Source organism: Nansenia antarctica, assembly GCF_963989245.1.
Source record: "Nansenia antarctica genome assembly, chromosome: 15".
In the NCBI taxonomy this organism is placed as follows: Eukaryota; Metazoa; Chordata; class Actinopteri; order Argentiniformes; family Microstomatidae; genus Nansenia; species Nansenia antarctica.
Genome location: NC_137685.1, coordinates 9,014,729 through 9,041,596, shown reverse-complemented (window position 1 = coordinate 9,041,596; position 26,868 = coordinate 9,014,729). Strand labels below are relative to the sequence as shown.

General features: G+C 43.5%; 1 protein-coding gene across 1 annotated transcript in view; it reads left to right on the top strand.

The window, feature by feature from the left end:
- grm7 (glutamate metabotropic receptor 7) overlaps window positions 1-26,868 on the top strand; it is a gene marked incomplete at both ends in the record, with an annotated part of 98,081 nt that overhangs the window by 11,243 nt on the left and 59,970 nt on the right. The window contains 2 exons of the mRNA XM_080546180.1: window positions 15,457-15,592; window positions 17,708-17,862. Coding sequence (XP_080402306.1) covers window positions 15,457-15,592; window positions 17,708-17,862 — 291 coding nt within the window. The remainder of the gene's footprint in view (window positions 1-15,456; window positions 15,593-17,707; window positions 17,863-26,868) is intronic.

The window sequence follows — 26,868 nt, the reverse complement described above, 5'->3', positions numbered from 1 at the left end:
GCAGAAGACACAGAGTGATTTGCACAGGAAGATAGACAGGCATTTTTAGCGCAAAAAAACTCAAAAAACAGCGACGTTTTGGTTGCCTATTTCCAATTATGCTGGATGACAAGGTGAGCCATTTCCTATTTGGATCTATTTTTTGGAACAGTATTTCCAGTCCACATATTAGCCTATGTCGTGGTTACTGAGTGCCAGTGATTGACAGAGAGTGCGCTTGGTGGAGAGGAGTGATGGAGGAGAGGGTCGGGGGTGTGGGGAAGAGAGGGGTGCCAATTTTGCTCACTGGGAGGAGAGGAGTGGGGGGAGGAGAGGGGTCAAAGGCCACCTGAACAGTGCCAAACTCTTCACTGGGAGGGGTGTGGTTGTGGGGAGGAGAGACATGGGAGCGTAGAGGGGTGGGTTGGGTTAGGGGACGGCGGGTCAAGGCCTTGACCCCCAGCTGCCTGGTGGATTTCCTGCTGACAACCTCTGATTGGGGTTGTCAGCCATGCAGAGTACCTTCAACATGTAGACGAAGACGGATGAGGGACAGAAGAGGGACAGCTGAGGCCTCCCGACCACAGTCAGCAAAAAAGGAAAAGAACGCCTTTGACCTGAGTTTCAACTTGTCGCATCACATTAGGTACAGAATGAATGAATTCCAGTGGACATTTTGTGTTTTGTCTGTCTCCATTCAATGAAAGAGTTATGGTTGGATAAAAGATTTTTAAAAAAAACAGGAGCAGAAGGAATTCGACATGTTCAGAGAGGCACCCTTGAGAACCTCTCACATATTTCGGGGCACTCACGTTCAGATTTTACCTTACATTCTATTGAAATTCTTAAAATGACAGAACATGGATCCATCTCATTAAAAGGACACCTGGAACATGATGTTTCAGACAGCGAGCCTCCGACATCCCCAACCCCTCACAGGAAGCCAGCCTATACTCTAGGAGCGAAACATCGATTAGCCATTCCATGCCGGGTGTTAATGACATGTAATGTGTTAGCAGCAACGTGACACGAGGAGTGGTGTTCTCTGTTGTTGCCATGGTAGCCCCTGGAGATAACGCTGTAGTTGTTGTTTGAGAAAGCGTTGTGTGTTACAGCTCATTATTGACTGTGTATTTAATTAGTTTAGTACTTAATTAAGTACTAAGTAATCATATAGTGACACTCTATAACCTTTAATAATTGCTTAATCACACTTCAGTTGAAACCGTTTTGGTAGTGCACTGGGTAAGTACTGGGACCGTGAAGCTTTGTTTGAATGAGTTTAAAGTAGAGATTCTCAGCTGTTATTTGAAGGTATTTGTGTACATATTGGTTTCACCATTCAAAAATGACAATCTTTTTTATGCATAGTCATCCTATTTCTGGGTCAGGTGTGTTCCGTCACATCATTTGTGCAGGCATTAAGTAATTGTTTGATTTAAAATCCCAACTTTTGGAGTGTAAGGCAAGGCAAGGCAAGGCAAGGCAAGGCAAGTTTATTTGTATAGCACATTTCATACAACAGGGGCAATTCAAAGTGCTTTGAGTGTGTAAGTGTACAGCCAAAAGAGGAAAACATGCCTTGCTGTCCCATTACTTACGCAGGGCACTGCATACTGTAGTTACCAACAGTGTTAACAGTGCATATTTACCTCCGTTTCTCAGTCAATACCTGATAAGAACCAGTTAAACTGGGCTGCAGAATTAAGTTCTATTGTCTCCTCTGTTGGTGCTGTTAGAGTTGTATTTACCTCCAGTTGCATTAAGATAGCTTGACCCACTTTGTTCCCACTCTGTGATTTACTGGCTCTGTGAATTGTAATTTATTTTCCAAGCCGTGAGTGGGGCTCTCTCTCTTTCACTTCATCACAAGCCGTGAGTGGGGCTCTCTCTCTTTCACTTCATCGCTTGTTATTTCGTCTGGGTGTTGTTGTCGTTGGGAAATTGCGGTCCCAGTCTCTCAGGTCATCCCAGTCCAATAATGTTAAATGAAAATTGTAATCAATACCATGCTTCTCTCGCAATTTCTCTGTGTCAATCCCGTAGACGACTGACTCTAATTAGTTTCTCCTTTTTATATGTAAATAATGGAGACAGATCTCACCAGGTAAGGATTTTTCCGTCAATACCTAGAAAGCCTCTCATAGAAATTCATGTTGCTGCGCTTCTATTAATCATAAAGCCTATGGCCTGTCTAATGATAAACTTGTGTTGTGATAGCTGATGAGAGATTGGAGAGAAGGCCTTCAACACAACTGGTGTAGTATGTTAGATGGGGGAGAGTGGGAGCTGCGAACCTGAAGTGATACAGTCTTCTTCTTCTTCTTCGGTGTATGGGTTGTTGTTTTCCTCTCCACTCCACCAGGCTCGGGGCCGAGGGGCTGCCCTTTTACCACCCCGAGACCTGGTTGAGGGGCTCACCCGGGCTATATTTCTGGACACCCCTCCAGAAGCCACGTCATCGTCTCGTCATCTAATACCGACAGACCATGCATCCCGTTGGGTGGGTGGTACACCGGGCAATCCAGGATAACATGGTCTGCGGTTTGGGGATACAGTCAACTAATCACGACATTCAGTTTATCTCTTGACTCACAATGGTGGTGGAGCTGGGGAGGCTGGTGGAGGTAGAAATCGGAGGGCTGTAATGCACGGAATGGAATGAGAATGGTATCAAACATTCTGATGATGCGTTACAATGAGCCCGTCCTCCGATTACTACCTCCACCAGCCTCCCCCGTGGTGAGGCACTACGTAATCCGCTTATGATTCAGTTATTACCCTCTCCTTAAAATAATCGTCATCTGACATGATTAGTGGGATGAAACATATCGGGCCAATTTCCTGGACCCAGAAAAACCCTAATCCCACACCAAAAAGCCTCTTCAATTGAGAGTCTCCATTGAAAGTGGCATTTAATCCTGGATTTGGCGTGTGGACGTGTGTCTGGGAAACTATCCCTATAGCGCCCAAAACTGAGGAGTGCAGTTACTCTGAAATACTGTATCCAACCCCTTTCACAAGTAGCAGCCCATTGAAATACAGTACCAATCCCTTGCACAAGAAGCTGCTCACGTTTCACCAACTAGAGAAAGTCAGTCTTGTTGAACGACAAACAATTAAAAGAACAACATTCCTGGGGTCAGTCCTGATCCTGGCATTCATCCTTCATTCTCCGCCTCCACCTCCACTTTCCCGAACCTGATGACTCACAGATGCACAGACTCTCAAGGTCGGACTGAGCCGTGAAACTTTACTTTTGTGAGATTCTTGTGAGAGTTGTACATTATGGAGGATATTGAGAATGTGGTATTTAAGCTGTAGTTGGAATTCCTGACTGCCAACAAATGTTATGAAAAAGTTGAATGTGAACTATGACCTCTGTCTGAAATGCAACTCTACAACTATGTATGGTATTATTCAGGATACACTTGGACCATGACCTCAAATACTGTTGAATTTGAGAAAGTGAAACTAACTAACTATGAATACAATAGTTTCACTTTCTCACATTCAACAGTATTTGTGACACAGTCTGATCATTTTCATCAGGCTCACAAAACAAGCTGTGTTAGTTGAATGAATGAATGAATGAATGAATGAATGAATGAATGAATGGTCTTTATTGTCATTGCTACAGTACAGGTACCAAACAACGACATTTAGGAGGGGGGGCTCCCCTGGTGTTAGGAAAGAAAAAAAAAAAACTTAAATTTTTTTTTTTTCACAAGAAGGGAAGGAGCTGGTTTACATAAATAAAGTTGACTAGCGATGTGTCATTGATTTTCAACAACGCGGACATGTATTCACATTTTGCGAAAGAAAAGTCTGATCATTACATCAGATCCCGACATGAGGACCAAAGCATTAGAATGTGTCACATTTGAGGTCATGGTCCTAGTCTTTCCAAAATAATACCATACATAGTGTAGAGTTATATTTCAAACAGAGGCCAGTTGAGCTAGACATCAGAGGACAGGCTCATTGTGATGCAGGGGTTGGAATGAGCAATGGTACATACACACAGTAATTATGAAAAGGAAGCTGTGACTACTGCACAAAACAGTTTGATGTTTTTGTTTTAGCTTTTCACACCAAGCTAAAAATAAATGCCAGTTGCGTGTCATTGATGCTGCCAGAATCAAAGTATTTAGTCTTTTGAAAACTACAGAAAAAACAAAACTTGAAGTGCTTTTGAGACCCAAAACCAAAGGGTACAGTAGAGATTTACTGATGTTGGGGGTAACCACTAAGGAGTCCTTTCAAAGCCATGTTTGTGAGGGAGCGATTGTGTCTGCGGCTCCTTAGCTCCTGGACACAGCTTTCTACTTAGCGGAGGCATGACTGACGGATCCTCTTTCTTAACTTGTTTTGTTTCCCACCGTGTCAAGAGGGCTTCAGAAGGAGGAAGTAAGAGAAAATATGGGGTTTGGGACAAAGGGGCTGTCCTTTGAAATGCACTCCTTCTGGTCGGTTTGCTCCCTTTGAGATTCTCTTTTACTGAGCTTCAGTTGAGGATCAGGTGTTTCACGGTTGTCTCTCACTTGGCTGTCTGTTGAACTGGTTTTAGTATCACGCTACATACTGCACATATACACTATAAGGACAAACGTATGTGGACACAATTATCGTCTGGGGCTGTTTTCATGGTTTGGGCTAGGCCCCTTAGTTCCAGTGAAGGGAAATCTTAAAGCTACAGCATACAATGCGATTCTAGAGAATTGTAGGCTTCCAACTTTGTGGCAACAGTTTGGGGAAGGCCCTTTCCAGGTTCAGCATGACAATGCCCCCAAAAACAAAGTGAGGTCCATAATGACATGGTTTGCCGAGTTTGGTCTGGGAGAACTTGACTGGCCTGCACACAGAGCTCTGACCTCAACCCCATAGAACACCTTTGGGATGAATTGGAACGCCGACTGCGAGCCAGTCCTTCTCTCCCAACATCAGTGGACGACCTCATTAATGCTCTTGTGGCTGAATGGGAGCAAATCACCGCAACCTTATTCTAAAATCTAATAGAAAGTCTTCCCAGAAGAGTGGAAGCTGTTATAGCAGCAAAGGTGGGACCATATTAATGCCCATGGTTTTGGAATGAGAAGTTCAACAAGCACATATGGGTGTGATGTTCGGGTGTCCCGATACTTTTGTCCATATAGTGTATGTTATAGTGTCTGAAAGCAAACGTACACCTTTCAAGACAGTTTACAGACTATTTTTGACAATGTGGGTGTTTACTGATGATGTTTTTGGAGAAATTAGCAACATAGCATCCAAATGATTACCTTCTGAGGGATCGTATTATCTGGCTATACCAGCGTTTATGAAATTGCAGACTGGGTTGGAAATTAGAAACATTTTCAGATGTTTTACACTTTTCTTAATAATTATTAAATGAAGGGAACAGCAAGGTAACCATGTCGGCTCATGGCGGCATACAACATTGATAAATCATAATTGAATCCATGAACCTGTAAGTCAGGTGCTTGTCACACTCTGCCATCCTGATCATCCGACCCTGACAAGCCTCAGGCCTTCGCTCGTCTTCGCCGACCTTGTATGTTTAAACAATCTGTATATAACTTCCGATTTCGCAACAGCAGAAGGAAGCCATATTTCAGGCCACTGCCCTAGCCTAGGATAAGGACACGGATTAAACTGAAAATGATTACCTAGATCAATATTTTGTCATGGATAACACAGATAAATTCTGGAGCGTTGCCCTCAGGGCTGGGGTGTCAGTGGGCAGCCTGCCCAGCCAGGGAGGTAATAACTCCCGGCTCTTTATGTGATGGGTGTCCAATATCTGGTCTGCTGAGGATCACTCACCCTGCAGGCGACTTAGGTTGATGCCCTGGTGTTGCATATAACTGAGGTTGATGCCCTGGTGTTGCATATAACTGAGGTTGATGCCCTGGTGTTGTATATAACTGAGGTTGATGCCCTGGTGTTGTATATAACTGAGGTTGATGCCCTGGTGTTGCATATAACTGAGGTTGATGCCCTGGTGTTGCATATAACTGAGGTTGATGCCCTGGTGTTGTATATAACTGAGGTTGATGCCCTGGTGTTAAACACAGTAACTCCTCCAAGCCTAATTTACAACCTCCTCAAACCACAGCTAACCTGTTGTCCATGGCCAACTACCTGTATACATGTTCACAATCCAACAGCTAGTCTAGACAAACACAAGTATGAAACACACATCTACATTGGTTTGTGATTTTCTGTGCTTTGAGAGAGCCCTTATACATATTCTTCGAATTCTTCTAATCTTGAATATATTATATATTTGGCATAATACAGACATTCGACAGAGCGATTCAAATCAAATTGCATCAAGCTACGATTAACACATGATAACACAAATGAACACATTACACAGTAATGTAATAACTCAATCCCTATAGTAACAACATTGTAATAACACATTTCTGAGACCCTGTACCGTAGCTCCAGGCGAAACGATCGTGGCGCCGTGTCGAGACTTTATATGACGAGGTCCTGTTACGAAATATTGCCGCCGCCTGTGAGCTCATAGCCCATGTCAGTTACAGGCCTGATCAGTGTGATGGATCCCCGGGGCTTTGAGTGGAGATTACCAGCCGATCGATTCATCCTGAATGGGATCGCCCTAGACGGCGATGTGTCGTGTACCTCGTCCACCACAGTGGTCTCATCACTTGTGTAACCATCATGAAAGTAATCTTCTCAGACAGGTCAATCTCACTTCTACTCAATACCTTAGATTTTACAACAGAGAGTGGTGCTTCCAGAAGCCTCCGTCTGCTCTGAACCAGGCGAGGTGGAGGTGGTGGAGGAGGACGCCAGCCGTGGTGTGCTGTACCGTGTAATTTATATTCATTTGACCCAGGAAGGTGTTCCTCAAGATGAATGTGTAGGGATAAAAAGATGCGAAGCAGGGCAACACACCGCATTACCGTTACCCAACAGTTCCATTATGGCCATCTGCGGTTACCTAACCGTGCTGACAGTGTACCTACGCTACATCTGGCAGGACCCCGTGTAAAGCAGCAGATTTGGCTTAGTTCATCTCTGACATTTTGAAATGCAGATGAAGGATAACAGTTAGAGAATGCCCTTTTATGTTCCAATATCCACTCTGGTAGACTACTGAGAAGGGAGCCATGTACAGTGTTTGACCATGCATTCTAATTGGAATGTTACTGTAGGAGGCTGAGGGGAGGCTGAGGCAGAGGCTTGTGGAGGCCGAAGCTGGGGGAGGTGAGACGTTGGAGGACGCCGGACTTGTTGTAATGTGTGGAGCGGAATGAGGAATAGCATCAAACACGTTTATACCGCTCCTCATTCCGTTCCATGCTTTAGTGAGTGATGCTGGGGTGCTAGTACATTTCAAGCCTGCAAACTGCGACACTTTAAATTAATGTGCAATAACACTATGTGCAATATGACAACCCTAAGGTTGCAGAGAATAGGAAATGTTAGAATAGGTATAGCATAGCATAGAGTACAGCACAGTGTTTTATCTGTACAGTATAGTATAGTGGATAGTGTACATAGCCTTTATTTATGTAAACCAGCTCTTTTCCCTTCTTGTTTTTTTTAGTTTTTTTTTTCTTTCCTAGCACCAGGGGAGCCCCCCCTCCCAAATTTCGTTGTATGGTACCTGTACTATAGCAATGACAATAAAGACCATTCATTCATTCATTCATTCATTCATTCATAGTGAGGGATGCTAGTGAGGGATGCTGGGATGGTATTGGAATGTACTGTACCCTCCTCAGATTGTCCTCTATGTTTATTCAGAGTGCTGTTTATCTGATTCCATGGGGATAGGCAGAACCGTCCCCTTCATTACTGGATCCATTAAACATGAAGTGCTCTCTCTCTCTCTCTCTCTCTCTCTCTCTCTCTCTCTCTCTCTCTCTCTCTCTCTCTCTCTCTCAATTAAATGTTTCAATTTAAAGGCATTGGCATGGGAAATATACGTTTACATTGCCAAAGCAAGTGTGAAGATAAAAAACTAACAAAAAAAGAATACGATGTACGACTAGAATAAATAAATTATTAAACAGAGCTGTTTATATACTGTATATAGTATACAGGTAATTATGGATAACTTAAAATGAAAATAGAAAAGCGACATTGCAGTTTAAAAAATAGAAATACAAATAAAGACATTTAAATAGTGCAGATACTTATTTACAGCCTTTATGGTGGTTGTGTTCGATCGGACGTCCTTTTACTGTCACAACAGCTCACAAATCTTGCTGCTGTGTTTGTACATGGTTGTACTTCACTCAGCAGATATGGCAGTTCTTTGTCATTAGTCATGTTTTCAAAATCTTTTTGGGTGTTTGTAATCTGTGGGAATGTGTATGTGTCTCTGTATGTGTGCCTTTGTACAGTTGGCAGGTAGTTAAAAGTATATCTTGTCTTGGGAGCCAGGTCTGCCTGTGGCAGCCTCAATGGCGAGGCTGAGTCTGTACATAGTCAAGGATTTCCGTAGTTTTGGATCAGTCACAGTACTCAGGCAGTATACAGTATACTCAGGACACTGAACCCCAAATTGCTCCCAATCAGCGGGCCGGCACCTTGCATGGTAGCTTGCCGCCATTGGTCTGTGAATGTGTGTGTGAATGGATGAATGAGAGGCCGTTGTAACGCGCTTTGGAACAAGGCACTATATAAGTCAGTCCATGTGTTTGTAATGCAGAACATTACAAACACATACACATGCACATTTATGGTAAAAATTAGAACAAATAAACAGTAAAAAAAAAAATCTCCCCAGAGCGGACAGACATTATCTACCACTATGGTTTCCAGTAACTACTCACTGTCGCTACGGTAACTACTCACTGTCTCTACGCTAACTACTCGCTGTCTCTGTGGTCGTGGCTTGCTCTGACGTATCGAGCTGCCAACCCTGCTGTTCTCTCTTCCTCTCCAAGAAGGAGAGGTAGAGTAGCCGTATGTGAAAGCGCAGTGATCGTTGTATTCCTGGCATGTAAACAGGAAGTGTGTCTCTGTGTCCCCTGTAGTGTACAGAACGCTGCCTTGCCTTTGTTGCCTGGGCGTCTGGTATTATCAATGTCGTCATTTTTCAATTTCAAAGGTTATGGTCTCTTTCTCTATATTTGGTGATGGGTTTTCCTCCCTTTTATATGTTCCATTTTCAGCGACTCTTAAATACTCTGTAATACTGTAATAGCCTACTTCTGTTCAAGCTCAGATAACAGTTCAGTTTATTTAGTGATTGTATTCTCTCTCTCTCTCTCTCTCTCTCTCTCTCTCTCTCTCTCTCTCTCTCGCTCGCTGTTGGAGGGAGTTTCATTCCTTTGGTTATTATTACAGCAAAAAACTCAAAAGAAAATGTCAATTTCTACATTTTCTACCCGGGCAGGTGAATATGGCAGTGTTCATGAGCAAGAAACACAAGATGGAGGGTGCACAGGGCCATGATGTAAGAATGCGTTTAAGGGGTTAGTGAAGGCAAGGATCAAACTGGATGTTGCATTTTTCTTGGCAATAGAGGATCTCCCTGTGTGTGAGGAGGAGTGGGGCAATGGGGGAACTGTTTGTTCTGTGGTATAATTTAATCCAAAACAATTTACAATTACAGAGACATTCCCCCCGGAGTAACTGTGGGCTAACTCTTACTCAAGGGCACACTAGTGGTGGTGCTTCAGGCGGGATTTGAACTCACAACCTTCCGATCAGGCGCCAGGCGAGGTGCAGAATATTTAGTTAAGGGTGGGGAAGAAAGTGGAAGCGGGGGAAGAAGAAAGGGGAGGAAAAAGAGAGGAAAAACTATTTGCACTACTGGTTAGATGCTAAACTGCATTTCGTTGAGTGGTACTTGTACTCTGCAATGACAATAATGTTGAATCTAATCTAGTAGGTATCCCTCCCCTTGCCCTGAATGTATATGGATACAATATACAGTACAGTGTAGGCTATACACTGGGACTGATCTATACCTATGCCTCTATCCCAGAGCTTTAAAGAGCAAATAATAAAGTTTGGATGAGTAGGAAAATATTTGCTTTAAATATGACTAAAATATTAGTCATCAATCAAATACCAAATGACTCATAAAGTTAGAGGCTCTACACACAACATAGCCACAGTATTTGAATGTGTACATGTGTTTGAATAGTACAGTATGCGTCATTTAACACTTACAGACTATTTATAGACAATAACCCACTACACATCAGGCAGTTCAAAATCTTTCCACATTAATATGCACTGTTAATACAATCAAATCTCTAATATCCGATCTTGTCAGCACATAAATACATATCAAGCAAGGCTCGCGCAGCTGCGCTCAATGACAGCCAAGTTATGAATATTTCGCCAGCAAACCAGTGACAACCACATATTTCATCATGAGATCTTAGTCATTCAACTAATACAAGATAGCGATGATTTAATAATTAATTATCATTGTGTTTATGCCCTGTTGCATTTTCAACAAACGTAGAACTAGCTATCTAACGGGTCACCGCGTCTGTCTCTCGTCAACAACGAGAGCTGCAAGTGTCTTGCTATGAACTCATAAGACAACACCGTATTCATTTATATTAACAATATTGATCAAATCATTATATTAAGGTAGCTGTACTTACCACAAGTGATGACAGCGCAGCCAGTCCAGTGTGATTGACAGCCGACAAGTTCCCGACGTTTCACTCATCGCGCATGCGCTTAGCGCCGACTTGCCGGTGTGTGATGACGCGCTGGCTACCACTAAAGCACCACTAAACCATTGGGCAATATGATTGGGCACCACTAAAGCATTTGGCGACATGATTGGGCAACACTAAAGCACCACTAAACCATTGGGCGATATGATTGGGCACCACTAAAGCATTTGGCGACATGATTGGATGTGCACGTTCTAATGAACACTAACGTGCTCTAGGTAGCGCCACCACTGGTACTAATATCTAGTTTGTAGATATCTATCTCTCTCTCCCTCGCTCTCTCTCTCTCTCTCTCTCTCTCTCTCTCTCTCTCTCTCTCTCTCTCTCTCTCTCTCTCTCTCTCTCTCTCTCTCTCTCTCTCTCTCTCTCTCTCTCTCTCTCTCTCTCTCTCTCTCTCTCTCTCTCTCTCTCTCTCTCCCCCCCCCCCCCCCCCCTCTATCTCACCAGGTGTTCAAGCATAAATCGGAGCCAGTAATGATGGGAAGTGCCTGGAATCCCAAACAGTTATTTCATGGAGTGCTCTATCGTTCCCGAAGGACTATACAAACAGTAATACATCAACAAGCATCTGAAGAACCAATTAAGAGGGGTTGTCTGTCAAACTAACGCTCACTCCAGTCTTGGCTACCTGGGAAATAAAACCTCTCACCTCCCATCGTTACAGAGATGAGCCATCAGCATTGTAGCGGGGAAAAATGGAGGGAGGGATGAGAAAGAAATAAAGACGAGAGAAAGCGAGACAGAGAAAGAGAGAGAGAGAGAGAGAGAGAGACAGAGAGAGAGATTCATTTATCCATGGCATAATGGTATAGGACAGAGGTCAGACAGCAACGTTTGTCAGATAGTTTGTTAACATGTTATTCCATCACTTCATTGTATAATGTGGACACTGGATGACCTTCAAGGGTAAAATCACATTCACTGTTCAGTGAAATTGAAATTCAATTCGTGGTTCCTGAATGGACTTTCAATCTAAATGGTTTCTCTGTTCCCATCAGCTTGTTCCTGTCTGATTGTCAACTGTTCAGGAACTTCGGGCATTATGTTCATTCCCATGTTCATTATGTTCATTCTCCTCTGAAAGTGGTTTCCTTAATCAGAAACAAGTTAGAGAGATGGATCTCACTCAGTAAACGCACAGTGAGGTTTTATCTCCCTGCATGAAGAACATCTCTCAAAAACCTAATTCGTAGGAATGTTATAGAATAAGTGCCTAATAGCTGATAGTTACCAGCAAGAGGAAACACAATTCCCTTGATATCACAAGTTGGAATGTAGTTTTCATGGAGGTATATTGCATGAACAATGCTTGAACAGAGAAGGTAGTGTTATGAAATAAAGTTTGTTAGCAAAAAGCCCTATCCAACGTTATGAATCTAACATCTGATTTAATGTATACTGATCAAACCATAATCTCCAGAGACCTTTAAACGGGATGAATGATTAGTTGACAGATGTCGGTGTCTTATATCCTAACAATGCCTTGTCTCGGTTGAGTGCTCTCTGAGTCTTACAGCTAATTGCACACATCGGTACAAGTGTAAGTAAGTAAGTAAAGCTTTATTTATATAGCGCCTTTCGTGCATGAAATGCAACTCAAAGCACCTCAAAGGGCCCCAGGTTTTCCCTACTGCAGCACTTAAAATAACATCTTGTTCCTTGGACTTACAATGAACTTCATAACATGACAGTGCCGTAGCTTTGTGGACACTCACCTGGTCCACCTGTGTTTTAGAACACTGCTGTGCAGCTTTCGGGGACATTCACCCCACTCCAGCTGGGTTTAGAATGGCGCTTATTGCTGACCTTGTGTTTTGCTGGGTCATTTACTGTGCCGCTGTGTAATGGAGAGGTCTGCTCAAGTTGTTTACCAGAAACACTGACCCTGACATGCCACACTCTGGCTTTCTCAAGATAAAATACGTTGGCCTTGCCATAAAACAAACGAGAGATATTTCCCCCTTCCAACTTGTGTTGTTATCTAACATTCTGGCCATACCTGTATTTACTAAAGGGTCCTACTTTTTGTTTCTGTACATAACAAACGATGAGGCCATTTTTTTCTTTTCTTCAAAGGAACAAAACAAAATTCATCGCTGTGCTAAAGTTGTACAGACGTATGACAAATATTTTCTTTCATATTTTGTGTCCGAAATCTAGGGCTGAATTCACACACTGACACAGTAATACTGTACAAGCACACAGGTGAGCTCAAGAGGCTTCATACCATACAGTCGTTGGCACAAAATCAATAGCTTGAGGGATTAATTAAAGCGGTTATCTACAGTAGGCTGTCTCTGTCTTCAGATGTTCTCTGACATGCTAGAAGGAGTTTAATTGGTCGGTTAGCACCAGCTGACAGAGCAGTGTAATCAGGTTCCTGTCCTGGCTGTGAGGTGTCACCTCAGACAAGATCTCTTCTGATAGGTCGGCTTCTCTGCAGGGTGGAACATGTCTGTCGGGATGTTATAACTCCTACAGTATGTGGATTATCCATTCTTACTTTTTAAAAACATTTTTGGTGTACAGTACAATGTTACAGTGTGAAATTATTAGTGCACACACACACAAACACACAGTGTATCTACAGTATGCACACGCACATACACACACACATACACACACTCACACACAGTGTATCTACAGAATACAGTTAGGTATATATATGGACAGTAACACAATTTCCATAACTTTGACTCTGTATGCCACCACAATGGTTTTGAAATGAAACGATTGAGATGTAATTGAAGTGCCGACTTCCAGCTTTAATCTAATGGGTTGAACAAAAGTATCATATGAAACCTTTAAGAATTGCAACCATTTTATACACCTCTGTTTTCAGGGGCTCAAATGTAATTGGACAAATTAACATAATCATAAATAAAATGATTTTTTTTTAAATATACTTTGTCGAGGATCCTTTGTAGACAATGACTGCCTGAAGTCTGGAACCCATAGACATCACCAAATGCTGGGTTTCCTCCTTTGTGATGCTTTGCCAGGCCTTTACTGCAACTGTCTTCAGTTGTTGTTTGTTCGTGGGTCTTTCTGCCTTTAGTTTTGTCTTCAGCAAGTGAAATGCATGCTCGATTGGGTTGAGATCAGATGATTGACACGGCCATTGCAGAATATTCCACTTCTTTGCCTTAACAACCTCCTAGGTTGCTTTCACAGTATGTTTTGGGACATTGTCCATCTGTGCTGTGAAATGCCGTCCAATCAACTTTGCCGAATTTGGCTGAATCTGAGCAGACAGTATATCCATAAACACTTAAGAATCCATCCGGCTGCATCTGTCTTCTGTCACATCATCAATAAACACTAGTGACATTGGAAGCCATGCATGTTTTACAGATGATGTGGTATGCTTCGGATCATGAGCTGTTCCAAACCTTCTCCATACTTTTTTCTTTCCATCAATCTGGTACAGGTTGATCTTAGTTTCATCTGTCCAAAGAATGCTGTTCCAGAACTGGGCTGGCTTTTTTAGATGTGTTTTGGCCTAAATCGAATCTGGCCTTTCTATTCTTGAGGTTTATGAACAAAGGAATTAGCCCACATCTGTCCACGAAACAGCTTTTGAGTCAGTTGTCCAATTACTTTTGGTCCCTTGAAGAGGGTGCTACATATTAAAGAGCTCTAATTGCTAAACCCTTCCTCCAATTTGAATGTGAAGACCCTCAAATTAAAGCTGAGAGTCTGCATGTTAAGCCCATATTCATTATATAACTGTAACTTCAATTTCTTGCTGAGCTAAAATAACAACATTTCTGTCAGAGTCCAAATGTATATGGACCTACTACACATACTGTTGATCAAACACAACCAGTAACCCTAACCCTAACTAATAGATACTCTAATTAGAAGATAATAGGTATTTACATAGACTTGTTATAAGCCACTTTGGATAAAAAAGCGTCTGCTAAATGTCAAGAATGTAAATGTATTATGCAAGCATTTACATTTTCTTCGCCTCAGATCTGTGGAACACAGAGTTCCCATCGGTACTGTGTGCGTCATCCACATCAAGCCAGTTGTGGTTTCTTGCTGTAGTGTTTGGTCCTGGTTCATTTCTGGTCCGGAGCTAACACAGCATGACGCTCAGTTATGAATATTCCGAGTCGTGCGTATGTACACACATAATCCTGTGGGTATTCGGAGACAGGCGCTGGATGCTGTGCTGTTGGACTCCTTCATCCAGCCAGTGTCATCACCAGGCTCACTGGGCCTTTACAGTTGTAGCGATGAGAGTGTGTTTGTAGTGTCGGTGAAAACGAATGATATTACAGCCTATGAACGTCACTGTGTTCATGTTTTCGGGTGTGTGTGTCTGCATGTTATTCACATCTCAAATGAAGCATAGACCTTCTGAGAAACGCCCTCTGGGATTTGTCTTTATATGAAATGTATTGAATTGGGGCAATGTTATTTTTTTTGCTTATGGAGTATCTCAGGTCAATGTTTTGGAGCCTGAAGTGTTTCACAAAGTTGTCTGTCCTTTGTGATGTTGTGTCTCTGTTGTGTGTGTGTGTGTGTGTGTGTGTGTGTGTGTGTGTGTGTGTGTGTGAGAGGGAGAGAGAGAGAGAGAGAGAGAGAGAGAGAGAGAGAGAGAGTGTGCATGTGTGCCAAATACAGTATAGTAGATAGTAGACTGTTTTGTTGCTTATTTCTTGTGTGTGTGTGTGTGTGTGTGTGTGTGTGTGTGTGTATGTATGTCAGAGTGAGATACAGTAGATGATGTTTGGATTGCATGAGGAAGCTCATCACCCTGGTCATGTTTCTCCAGGTGGGATCTGTATCGCCCAGTCCCTGAAGGTCCCTCATGACCACAAGCCAGGGGACTTTGACAAGATCATCCGGCTCCTCCTGGACACTCGCTACGCTCGCGCCGTCATCCTCTTCGCCTATGATGAAGACATACGGTATGACTCACTGTTTGTTTTCATACCAGAAGTCTCAACTGTTAAAAACCTCATGTGAATTTATGTTGATATACCGTACACTCACTGAACACTTTATTAGGAACATTATACTAATACTGGGTAAGGCCTCCCTTTGTTCTCAAAACAGCCTCAATTCTTTGTGGCAATGATTCCACACGATGTTGGAAACGTTCCTTTTAGATTCTGGTCCAAGATGACATGATTGCATCATGCGATTCCTTCCCGATTTTTCAGGTGCTATTTCAAGCTATGAATCTCCCGTTCTACCACATCCCAAAGATATTCTATTGGATTCAGATTCGGTAACTGGGAAGGCCACTGAAGAACACTGGACTCATTGTCATTGTTCATGAAACCAGTTTGAGACGACTTTTGCTTTGTGCCATTAGAAGATGGGTACATTGTGGCCATGAAGTGATGCACTGATTGTCAGCAACAATCATTCAAGCGATGGATTGGTATTAATAGCCCAAAGTGTGCCACACCAGTACACCAACCTCCACCAGTATGGACTGTTGACACAAGGCAGGTTGGGTCTATAAATGTCCACAGGTGTTCCTAATAAAGTTTTCAGTGAGGTCTCCCCCATAGTAATTGTTTGATTTCAAATCCAAACTGTTGGAGTGTAGAGCTAACAGACAGAATACTCTCTTTATACACACCTCTTTACGAACGGTCTCCTCCTCTTGGACACTTCACAGTGTGACTATCCTGAACAGAAAATACGATTACTCACTTCACTGCATCCAAAATAACATTTATCCTGGGACGCCAACTGTCTGATGTTCCGGAGTGTTCTGCCTACTTCAGGGACTCCAGGCAGTGTGTGTCCCTCGTGAATGTTATTATCAATGCAGACAAGTGATGCTCTTATTTGTCTCTCTCTGTCTGAGAGGATGGAGAGGACATTTATCTCTGTCTGAGAGGAGAGGACGCTGTTTCCTACTCTTATTGTCCAAGTTGAGCACCTTTTTTATCCGTTCTATAGGCCAAGCTGGGCTGTAGCGCTGTATCCTATATCCGATAGATATAGATAGATAGATAGATAGATAGATAGATAGAGAGATAGATAGGTACTTTATTGATCCCGATAGATAGATAGATAGGTAGATAGATAGATAGATAGATGGATAGACAGATAGAGAGATAGATAGGTAGATAGATAGATAGACAGGTACTTTATTGATCCCGATAGATAGATAGATAGATAGATGTATAGATAGATAGATAGATGTATAGATAGATAGATAGATAGATAGATAGATAGATAGGTAGATAGATGGATAGACAGATAGAGAGATAGATAGGTACTTTATTGATCCTGATAGATAGATAGATAGATAGATAGATGTATAGATAGATGGATAGATGTATAGATAGATAGATAGATAGATAGATGTATAGATAGATAGATAGATGTATACTAGATGTATAGATGTATAGATAGATATATAGATAGACAGGTACTTTTTTGATCCCTTGGGGATCTATCTGTCTATCTATCTATCTATCTATCTATCTATCTATCTATCTATCTATCTATCTATCTATCTATCTATCTATCTATCTATCTATCTAATAGATCCGGAGGAGTCTCAGTGTGAATGGAGCTGCGATGAACAAAGAGGATGTTTGGCTCAGAAGTGCATGTCAGCTCTGTTGAAATTCTGGTGATATTGGATGTCTGTTTGGATTAAAAGGTATTCTATTCATCGAGGAAGAACAACTCATACTTATTCTGTCTATCTGTCTGTTTCTATTTCTGTGTGCGTATGTCTGGGTGTCTGCGTGTGTATGCCTGCGTGTGTGCATACATGTCTCTGTTGTGTGTATGTCTGTCCGTGTGTGTGTGTGTGTGTGTGTGTCTGCATGTCCATCTGTGTGTGTGTGTGTGTGTGTGTGTGTGTGTGTGTGTGTCGGCATGTCCATTTGTGTGTGTGTGTGTGTGTGTGTGTCTGCCTATGTCTGCCTGTCCGTGTGTGTGTGTGTGTCTGCCTATGTCTGCCTGTCCGTGTGTGTGTGTGTGTGTGTGTGTGTGTGTGTCTGCCTGTCCGTGTGTGTGTGTGTGTGTGTGTGTGTGTGTGTGATTTGTAGGGGCATCCTCAACGCCAGTAAAAGAGCAGACCAAATCGGCCATTTCCTGTGGGTGGGCTCGGACAGCTGGGGGGCGAAGAACAGCCCCATCCACCACCTGGAGGACGCCGCGGTGGGCGCCATCACCATACTGCCTAAAAGAGCAACCATCGCCGGTAGGTTCAGCCAATAAGAGCAGCCGTAGCCTACGGGGGGGGGGGGGGGGGCCTGAGGTGGCGCGTGCTGTGACTGACGTCCTATCAGAGTGAGGCGGCGGGCGGTGTGTCGTTGCCGTGGTGACAGACTGCAGCAGCCCAGCGGTTGGGTTTATTTCAATTATTCATTTTTTTATACATTTGTAGCCTATTTCTCTTTTATTTATCGAAAAACCACAGTTTTATTTTCGACGGTTCCCTGATTACAACATATAGGACATGTCACTATTATTTACATCAAGAATCAGTTCTAACAGCAGCTCTCCTCCGCCGAGGAATCATTAATCAGGTTCCTAAAATGGCCCAGTCATGCTAAAGCAGCAAGTTTTAGACAATCCTCCAGTTCATTTAGATGTATAATACGTTTCTGCTGTATTGAGGAATTCAGTCAATCAAGGATAAAGGCAAACCCACACTGTGGCGTCCCTCCGAGTGTTGACACCTTCAGAGGGTTCTGGGTCAATGTCCGCCAGACGGCTCCGTAGTGAGAGGTGTGAGGATTAAAGGCTTTATCTGGGATGGATGGAACTGGCACTCAGTCGGGTTTAGCTGTGAGCTGAGCTGGAGGTGTGGGGGGGGGGGGGGGGGGTAGGGGGAGGGTGGGTGGGTGAGTGGCGGTTGGGGGATGGGGGATGAGGGAGAGGCAGGAAGGGCTGTCAGACTGCAGAGCAGATCACAGATCTCCGCCTCTCTGATGATGGTCTCCCGGTGACCCTGGAGGGTCACTTCCATTAACGCGTCTGCCACTGCGGCGTGCCACCCCAAATCATGCTCTTCTCGGCGCCCGGGACACATACAGTCACATCTAGGAGTGTGGCTGATGGTGTCGAAAGGGCCCTAAACTATCCCTGCAGGCAGCCAGCCAAACTCTCTGCCAGTTTTCTGGGAGTCTGTAACCTTGAGCTATAGCCTAATGGGCCTCCGAGAGCCCACAGGTGCCAGGCTAATAGATGGACCCGCTTTGATGTTTTCAGAAACACTCTTTTTTCTTTATTGGCTAATGATTTATGGAAATGGACGGTTTCCAGGGGGTGCCCCGGGGTTGAGAGGGGGGGGGGGGGGGGCGTTTGGCATAGAGCAGAGAGAGAGAGAGAGCGGGGGGAGAGAGAGGGAGAGGGAGAAAGAGAGAGAGAGAGAGGAGGGGGGGGGGGAGAGAGGAGAGAGAGAGGAGGGGGGGGGGCGGAGAGGGAGGGATAGCTGCAGGCTCTGTATGGTCTCTCTCTCTCTGTGTCTCTCTCTCTGTGTCTCTCTCTCTCTCTCTCCCTCTCTCTCTCTCTCTCTCTGTGGCCAAACAGACACCTGCTGCTGGGCCGCTCAGTTAAAGCCACATTGAGCCGCAGGGTCACTAAATCAACAAACAACGGGTCCCTTGTTTTTGGTGCTGGCTAAGACCAAAGAAACAAAGTGACACTTTCTGTACCATAATACAAAGTTATAACATATTCATACAAAGAGTCAATAAAGCATTTTTACATACTTTTTACATTTCTTTAGTCATAGGCAGTGTTGGGGAAGCTACTCTGAAAATGTCTTCAACTAGATTACCAATGACTTCAAAAGGAAATAAGTTGAACTACTTTAAAGAAACCCTTGACAGAAATAATAGTTTGTCAAAGTGAAGCTACTTTGGAAAAAAGTAGTTTACTACATCCAAACTACTGTATTTCATTCAACACGACAGTTGGTTCGTGAAACACTCTGACATCACTTAGAGAGAGAAGAGATTGGTCGGGTGGAGCAGTAGGGACACCAGAGGCAGTGAGGGAGGACATGGTAGAAATAGGGAATTGAAGTTCAAGGCCTGGAATTATAATTTAATTCCAATGTTGTTTTGTTTTGGAAAAATACAGTGAGGAGTGAGAGTAGCTTACTACTACATGTGTACATTAAATTATACATACTATTTAATCACAGTAAAAAAATACATTGAAAATAGCTTTATTCGGTAGTCTCCTGTGAAGCTTCCAACACTAACTTGCTATGTTTCTCCTCAGACTGCTTTGTTGTCATGGTATTCCTTGATTATGATGCAATCACTTTACCAGCCTATTAGTTGTCACAATGTGCACTGCCATATTTCCATATGATCCCCGCCTGCACCATACGGTATACTGAATGCACTCACTGCAATGGAAGGCACTTTGCATAAAAGCTTCAGCGAGATGATGTCTATTATTATATTACATTGGCGAAGCCGACTGGACGTCACCAACACCAACACAACAACACAAGCAGGGCCACAACTCAGAGGCTAACCAGCAGCTACTTCCCCCAGGCGATCAGGCTCATGAATCAATTGACTATCATCCCCAAGCACACCCCATGTATACGGACTACGAAAACCTTAAGCTCACAGACACTTTACTACTGAACTATCGATTATTACTAGTTGCACCACTAGTGTATCCTGTCTTACCTGTACTATTGTCACTTGTATCTTGTATTATGCCCATTGCCTTATTGTCTGCAAATTGTCCGGATACCGCTAACTCTATCCTGTCTTATTATTTTTGGTCACTTATGTCCTGTATCTTGAATAATGGCTATTGCCTTATGTCTTGTGCTGCAGTGTCAGGAACTTAAGCCTAAGAATGTTACTTTCTTACACTCATGTAATGTGACGTAACAATAATCTTGAAACTTGAAACTACTGGAGGACTCTTGTTAAATGGTAAATGGACTGACTTATATAGCGCCTTTATCCAAAGCGCTTTACAACGGCCTCTCATTCACACACACATTCACACACCAATGGCGGCAAGCTACAATGCAAGGCGCCGGCCCGCTCACTGGGAGCAATTTTTGGGGTTCAGTGTCTTGCCCAAGGACACTTCGACATGTGGCTAGCCGGGGCTCGAACCGCCGATCTGCCAACCTTGCGATGATCTTGCGATGATCCTGATCTTGTTCAGTACTGAATCCTGGTAGAGGACTCCGGGTCAGTACTGAACCTTGGGTTTACACCTGAGTGTCAAGATGAGATCTGATGAGCTGTCATTCCCTGGAAAGGCCTCTGTAGGAGGAGAACGCCAGGGGGGCGTTTGTTTGAGAGAGCGATGGGAAGTGGTTTAAGCTGCGTCAGATGGAACAGGCGACACGGCTCCGTATCCGGAACCTGACATTTGTCTCGGCCCGTATCACTCGCTCACTCTGAGGGTACCTGCGAGGATACCTGTCTGCTGAGGAAGATTAAAACACCTTGGACGGAATGGGAGATGTGTTTATGTGAGAGATGGTGGTGTAGGGGGTGTTTATATGAGAGACGGTGGTGACGGGGGGGGGGGCGTGTTTATGTGAGATATGGTGGTGGAGGGAGGCTGCATCGGGGGGGGGGGGGGGATGTGTGGTTCGGTATCTGGATCTCACATTTGTCTCATCTGCTATCACCGAAAAGACACGCAGGCTCTGATCGGGAGAGAGACACACAACACAAGCTGTATATCAGCTTTCTGTCTCTCTTTCTCTCTCTCTCTCTTTCTGGCTCCTCCTTTGTTCCAAACACTAGGTCGACACGACGGTCGTTCCGTGTGTAGAAGAGAGATAGCCAGGTGGATTTGAATCTTTAAAACACAATTCACATCCGCAGAGATGGATGTCCTCATCTCATCTGCGCCTCAGCAGAGAAGAAATGAGACTTCTTCTACATTCCAACAAGGAACTGTTAAAGGATTCATACGTTTTGGGTTTGTTTGGGTTCTTACGGAGCGGGGAGGGGGGGGGGGGGGGCGGGGGTTGGTGTAGACTCAGTAAACTACATTGTATCAGGAATGCTTGCATCATTTCTAGTCCACTTTTCCCCCCCTGCCCCAACCCACCCCTTTAATGGAGGACATGAGGGGGGTAGTGGTGGTCTAGTGGATAGTGAGTTGGACTTGGGATCGGAAGGTTGTGAGTTCAAATCCCGCCTGAAGCCACACCACTACTAGTGTGCCCTTGGGTAAGGCACTTAGCCCTCAGTTACTCCAGGGGGAATGTCCCTGTAATTCGTAATTGTAAGTCGCTTTGGATAAAAGCGTCTGCTAAATGGCAAAATTAATTAATTAAAATTAATTAATTAATTAATTAATTAACATGAAAACCAAATAACAACCACAATTATATTCTACTCAATGTACAGCTGTTCACTTGGCATGATACAGTACACGCACGCACGCACGCACGCACGCACACCCACACACACACACACACACACACACACACACACACACACACACGCGTATAAAGACATTTACAAACTCTCATCGCCACCTGTATTGGATCTGGGCCCGTCCCCCTGGGAGAGGTCAAAGCTCTGATTAAGATGGATTTTGTAATATTTATTCTGTTGTCCCTTGTAAGTAAGTAAGTAAGTAAGTCAAGTTTATTCATATAGCACCTATCACAGACCAGCGGTCACAAAGTGCTTTACATAGGCTATAAAAACATAATTAAAGAGCAAAAGTAATAGCAGGTTAAAAGAAATAAGTGAAAATAAAAACAAGAAACAAATAACAAGTGTACAACAAATAATAACAAGACACAAAAAGACAGGCTTTTGGGGCTTTTGGGGTTGTGTGCTCCTGGAGTGTTTTTGGGGTTACCAAAAAGATCAGCGGTCTCGGTCGAAGCATTTAAAAAACAGCTCAGGACTGTCCTGTACAGACAGGCTAACCCCAAAAGCCTGTCTTGTCTGTACAGGACAGTCCTGAGCTGTTTTCTAAATGCTTCGACCGAGACCGCCGATCTAAGTTCCAAGGGAAGAGCATTCCAAAGTTTGGGAGCCACGGTTTGGAATACTCGATCACCTTTGGTTTTTAATCTGGCGCGGGGGGGACAACCAACAAACCCTGGTCAGAGGACCTGAGAGACCTACTGGGGCTGTAAGGACGCAGTAGGTCACAGATGTATGCAGGTGCCTGACCATGAAGGGCTCTGTAAGTGATGACCAGAACCTTAAATTGAATTCTAAATTTGATGGGGAGCCAGTGTAGGGAACCTAAGATGGGAGTAATATGACATGACTTTCTGGACCTAGTCAACAGCCTTGCAGCTGCATGTTGGACCGTTTGTAGCCGGCCCAGGGTGGATGCGTCGAGGCAGGTCTTGTCTGTTTTTATCGTGGTCTTTTCTCCCTAATTGGTCCTTATCTGTTTTGCTCTATGCTCTATTCTATAATTGTGTAACCTCGTACTTGTACTGCTGTCCTATCTTGGCCAGGTCTCCCTCGAGAGTTTTAGTAACAAGGTCTCCCTGTTTTTTTAGTAACAGTAAAAAAAAGAGTAAATCAGCCACTATCAGGTATCTGTTCCAAATCTAAATTCCAACCTTCTGATGTCTACAGGTCAAACCACCTTCCCCACCGTCCTCCTCTTCCTCCTCTCTATACAGCCCTCGATTCTACTGCGGTATTTCACAAAGGCCCTGAACCTCTCAGTTTCTAGCAAGCATGTCGCAATTTCAGATTCTGTAGGCTCTCTTTAGCCTCTATTGGGCTGGTCTGAATCCAAATATAACGTTCTCTGAATATCCTGTGATTTGTCATCCATCATGGTACATTAAATCATTGTCGGTTAGTCTTTATTCAGGTTTTGGAGGGCTTTGTGTGCTCCTGGAGTGTTACGGTTGGATGCTTCTCAGCGCCCTGCGTTGATGCTGTGTGTATACCAGTTAGCCAGCTCACGCTGAACCTACTCTGGCAGCCTGTCACTATGGATACCTCTGGCGTTGGAGAGATAGAGAGAGAGCCTCATCTCTCCACTCCTCCTCACCACTCTCCGTCTATTCTCACGTTACTCTTTTTGTACTGTTTCTGGCCCTACTGGATTTGCATTTGGCCCCTACAGATGGTATTTGGCAGAGTAGTGTATCCGGATAGTGGCACCAATTCAACTACTGGAGGCTTCACAATGTAAAACAAAAAATCCTTCCTGACAATACCAATATAGATTTCTTATTGGACTAAGATATGTAAGTGGGCGCCGGGTCTAACAACAGTTAAGATGGGTGGGATATGGCGGACTAGTGAAGACAGTTTCAGCCTCAAATCGTCATGGCTACTCTCACGGAAAATGTGGAAGAAAAAAAACGAGACCACTATTGTAATAGATAGAAGTGCAGTATCTATTCAGTCATGTAAATCTAAGATATAGTATTTGCATAGATACAAGATACAATATTTCTCAGACTGACTAACAAACGGTTGCCTGGCAACTTCATTGGCACCACTCTTCTAATAATATATATATATATAACGTCAACTCAGAGGTTAGGTTTTGTGGATTGAACATCTATAAACCATTTCTAGCCGGACGGGCCCTTGATTGGGCCCAAATTGTGCGTTAATTTGATTATTGTTGACTTTATCTTCTTGTCATGTGTAGTATGTCATTCTGAACTATGAGCTGAGCATATCCACACAAAATATCAAGGTGTTACTTCAAATGTTGCCATCAAATGGCATCCTGCTTTTGCATCTGATCATCCAATTTCTAACGTTATAAGCAGTTTAGTTGGTTTTTAGTTTTAGTTGGGTCTGGTTTTTAGGCGGAAATTAGTCAAATAGGGCATGAAATTTAAAAGGTTACAGTGATCTCCCTCTTTCGTATCTCCGTACCAATATGTATTTGGTGTATTCTCAATATGTATTCTTTAAAAGGCACGGAACGAGATACCTCCACCCAGCCTAATCTGGTGGCATTTCATCCTCGCCATTCAATTGTAATTTGTCCATTGGAGTCTCAGCTTGTGTCTGCGGCTGGCTGCTGCTGCTGTTGTTGTTGTTGCTGTTGTTGTTGTTGTTGTTGTTGTTGTAGACGGCTGTACAGCGGGGGCTCTGAGATGGTCTCCCCAGGATCCGCCTGCGTGCGCTGTTGAAAAAAATACACTGTACGTCAACACCCCCCCACTGCCAATCACCCCCCGCTGCCACTCCTCCGACCCAACCCCCTCGACACGCACGCACGCACACACACACACACACACACACACACACACACAAAGTCACACACACACACACACACACATAGTCACACTCCAGACGCATTGGAGACGGGGAGGCAGGTGACGGTGTTTGCTCGGTGCGTGTCGAGTCCCGAGGCGTCAGAGCGGAGGCTTCGTGACCTCATTTCCTCTGTGTTCTCCAGATGACTCAGAGACTGCGTCTGTAATATCCTGCCGAGCAAAGTGCTTCTTCTCTCAGGTGGGGCGTCTTATCAGACTCAAGTCTTTCTTCTGTCGCCCCCACACTTCATAGCCTTCATAGCCCTACTTCATAGCCTACTTCTTAGCAAGGCTATCAATTAATTCCTCTCTCCATCTTTGAGTTTGTCAAGTATTCGTCTACTCGGTCAGGAAAAATCTCGTCTTTTTGTTACTCTGTCAAGTGCTGTTACAATTGAAAGCACAATCTTATTCTTTCAACTCTCGTCGTCTGAAGTCAGGGCAGGTTGGTTGGGGTAGAGGTCAAATGCATGGAACAGTATGAGGAATGGTATCTAACAAACCTCCACCAGCCTCCCCTTTCTGAAATACAGTACAGGCCAAAAGTTTGGACACACCTTCTCATTCAATGTGTTTCCTTTATTTTCATGACTATTTGGTACATTGTAGATTCTCACTGAAGGCATCAAAACTATGAATGAACACATAGGAATGATGTATTTAACAATAAAGTGTGAAATAACTCTAAATATGTCTTATATTTTAGATTCCTCAAAGTAGCCACCCTTTGCTTTTTTGTTGTTAATAAAATATATAATAATAATATTAAATATAATGTGTTAATAATAATATGTTATTATATATATATATGTAATATTATTATAATATATTTTATTAACAACAACATTTTTTTATTTTATTAACAACAAAAAAGCAAAGGGTGGCTACTTTGAGGAATCTAAAATCTAAGACATAATTTAGAGTTATTTCACACTTTTTTGTTAAGTACATCATTCCACATGTGTTCATTCATAGTTTTGATGCCTTCAGTGAGAATCTACAATGTAAATAGTCATGAAAATAAAGGAAACACATTGAATGAGAAGGTGTGTCCAAACTTTTGGCCTGTACTGTACAAAGTCCTAAACCGCGCAGTATTATTCATGAGAGACTGGCACCGTGTCCTCAGACTATTCCGTCTGACGTAATTGTCAAGGTTGAGAGTAAGTGGTGCCCATTTTTGTAAACAAAGGAGCACAAATCAAACAAGCAATCTCTCTTGACATGCGCAACTCAATTATTATCATTAGTAATAGTTGTGAGCTAGCGCTAATGGGCTAGTGCTAATGGGTTAGCGCTTGGCAACTTTCTAGTGCGTGACAGGTGACAAACTTTCCTAGCACACTCCACCTCACCTCCGCAGTCACTTAGACCTTTAATGACACTCGAGACAGGCAGGCTAAGTGGATTCAATTGGATCCCACTTGAGTAAAATGCACAGGGATTCGCCGACAGGATAAATGTAAATGTATCTCCAAATGACATGTTCGCTGAACCACTATTCAGACAAATGATTTTGCGGATTAATCAGAATGTAATTTGCGCAATATATTTCCGAGCAGAGCCTCAGATAATTGCGGGCGCATACATAATGCAGGAGGAGGAGAAGGCAGGTTTTTCTTTCCTGAGGTGCTCTATTGATTAAATGGCGCATGCAGGGAAGAGTCAAGGCTTCTCTCTCTCTCTTTCTCTTTCTCCGTCTCGCTGTCTCTTGCTCTCTCTCCTTCCTCTCTCTCACTCTCTCTTTCTCTCTTCCTATCTCTCTACAGTAGATCTCTTTCTTTCTCTCTCTGCAGATTCTCTCTCCCTCTCCCTCTCTCTCTCTCTCTCTCCCTCTCCCTCTCCCTCTCCCTCTCTCTCTCTCTCTCCCTCTCCCTCTCCCTCTCCCTCTCTCTCTCTCTCTCTCTCCCTCTCTCTCTCCCTCTCTCTCTCTCTCTCTCCCTCTCTCCCTCTCTCTCTTTTCCTTTCTCTCTCTATCTCAGCTAAAAC